This window comes from Chaetura pelagica, unplaced genomic scaffold (genome assembly GCF_000747805.2).
Source record: "Chaetura pelagica isolate M959 unplaced genomic scaffold, ChaPel_1.0 scaffold316, whole genome shotgun sequence".
In the NCBI taxonomy this organism is placed as follows: Eukaryota; Metazoa; Chordata; class Aves; order Apodiformes; family Apodidae; genus Chaetura; species Chaetura pelagica.
In genome coordinates, this window is record NW_009953497.1 from 2,184,344 (window position 1) to 2,185,012 (window position 669).

The window sequence follows — 669 nt, forward strand, 5'->3', positions numbered from 1 at the left end:
AAAGAGGGGAGAGGATGGGTGAGGAGGGCTCCAGGTGGGCTCATGAGTTTTTCACCTTGTAATGCTCAGCCTCGTCCTCTGGTGGCTTGAGCAGCTCCTCCAGGACTCTGACCTCCTCGTTGGTGAGATCAGCACAGTACGGCTCCACCGATGCCCAGAACCTGTGTGGGTGGGAGAGCTGTGAGGGAGAGCTGCAGGGGAGCCCACGGGAGCTGACACACATCCCCCTTCCCCCCAGGACATCTCTTCCCTTGGGATGGAGGCAGCCCTCACCAGCACCGAGTGCTACAAGGAAGGAGACAGATCCCAACACCCCCCCCAGTGCCCACACACCTGTTTGGAGCATCATTTTTGGGAATGCGGGGCACTTCAATGGGATCATCCTGGAACTCATATTCCTGGATCTTGGGCTGCAGGTTCTTGGATTTGGGCCGGCCAGGGCCAGGTCCGGTCCCATGGCCCCCTTTACCCTCCAGCTTCTGCTTCTTCGGCTTCACGGGCTTGACAGGGGTGCCCACATCGTGGTCCTTGCTCAGCTTCAGGAACCGCCGGTCGCCCTTCTTATCCTGCCAGTCCGTCAGGATCTGGAAGGGAGCGATGCCTGGTCGGGTCCCGCCCCCGGCGCTGGGCAGGGACGGCCCGGCGGCAGCCAGCCCCTCGGCAGGCAGG

The 669-nt window shown here is 62.3% G+C and overlaps 1 protein-coding gene across 1 annotated transcript in view; it reads right to left on the reverse strand.

Moving 5' to 3' along the window:
• TADA3 (transcriptional adaptor 3) overlaps positions 1 to 669 on the reverse strand; it is a 3,862-nt gene that overhangs the window by 1,158 nt on the left and 2,035 nt on the right. The window contains exons 2-3 of the mRNA XM_009999317.1: positions 334 to 656; positions 56 to 161 (exon numbers count right to left, since the gene is read on the reverse strand). Of these exons, the coding sequence (XP_009997619.1) occupies positions 56 to 161; positions 334 to 656 (429 nt within the window). The remainder of the gene's footprint in view (positions 1 to 55; positions 162 to 333; positions 657 to 669) is intronic.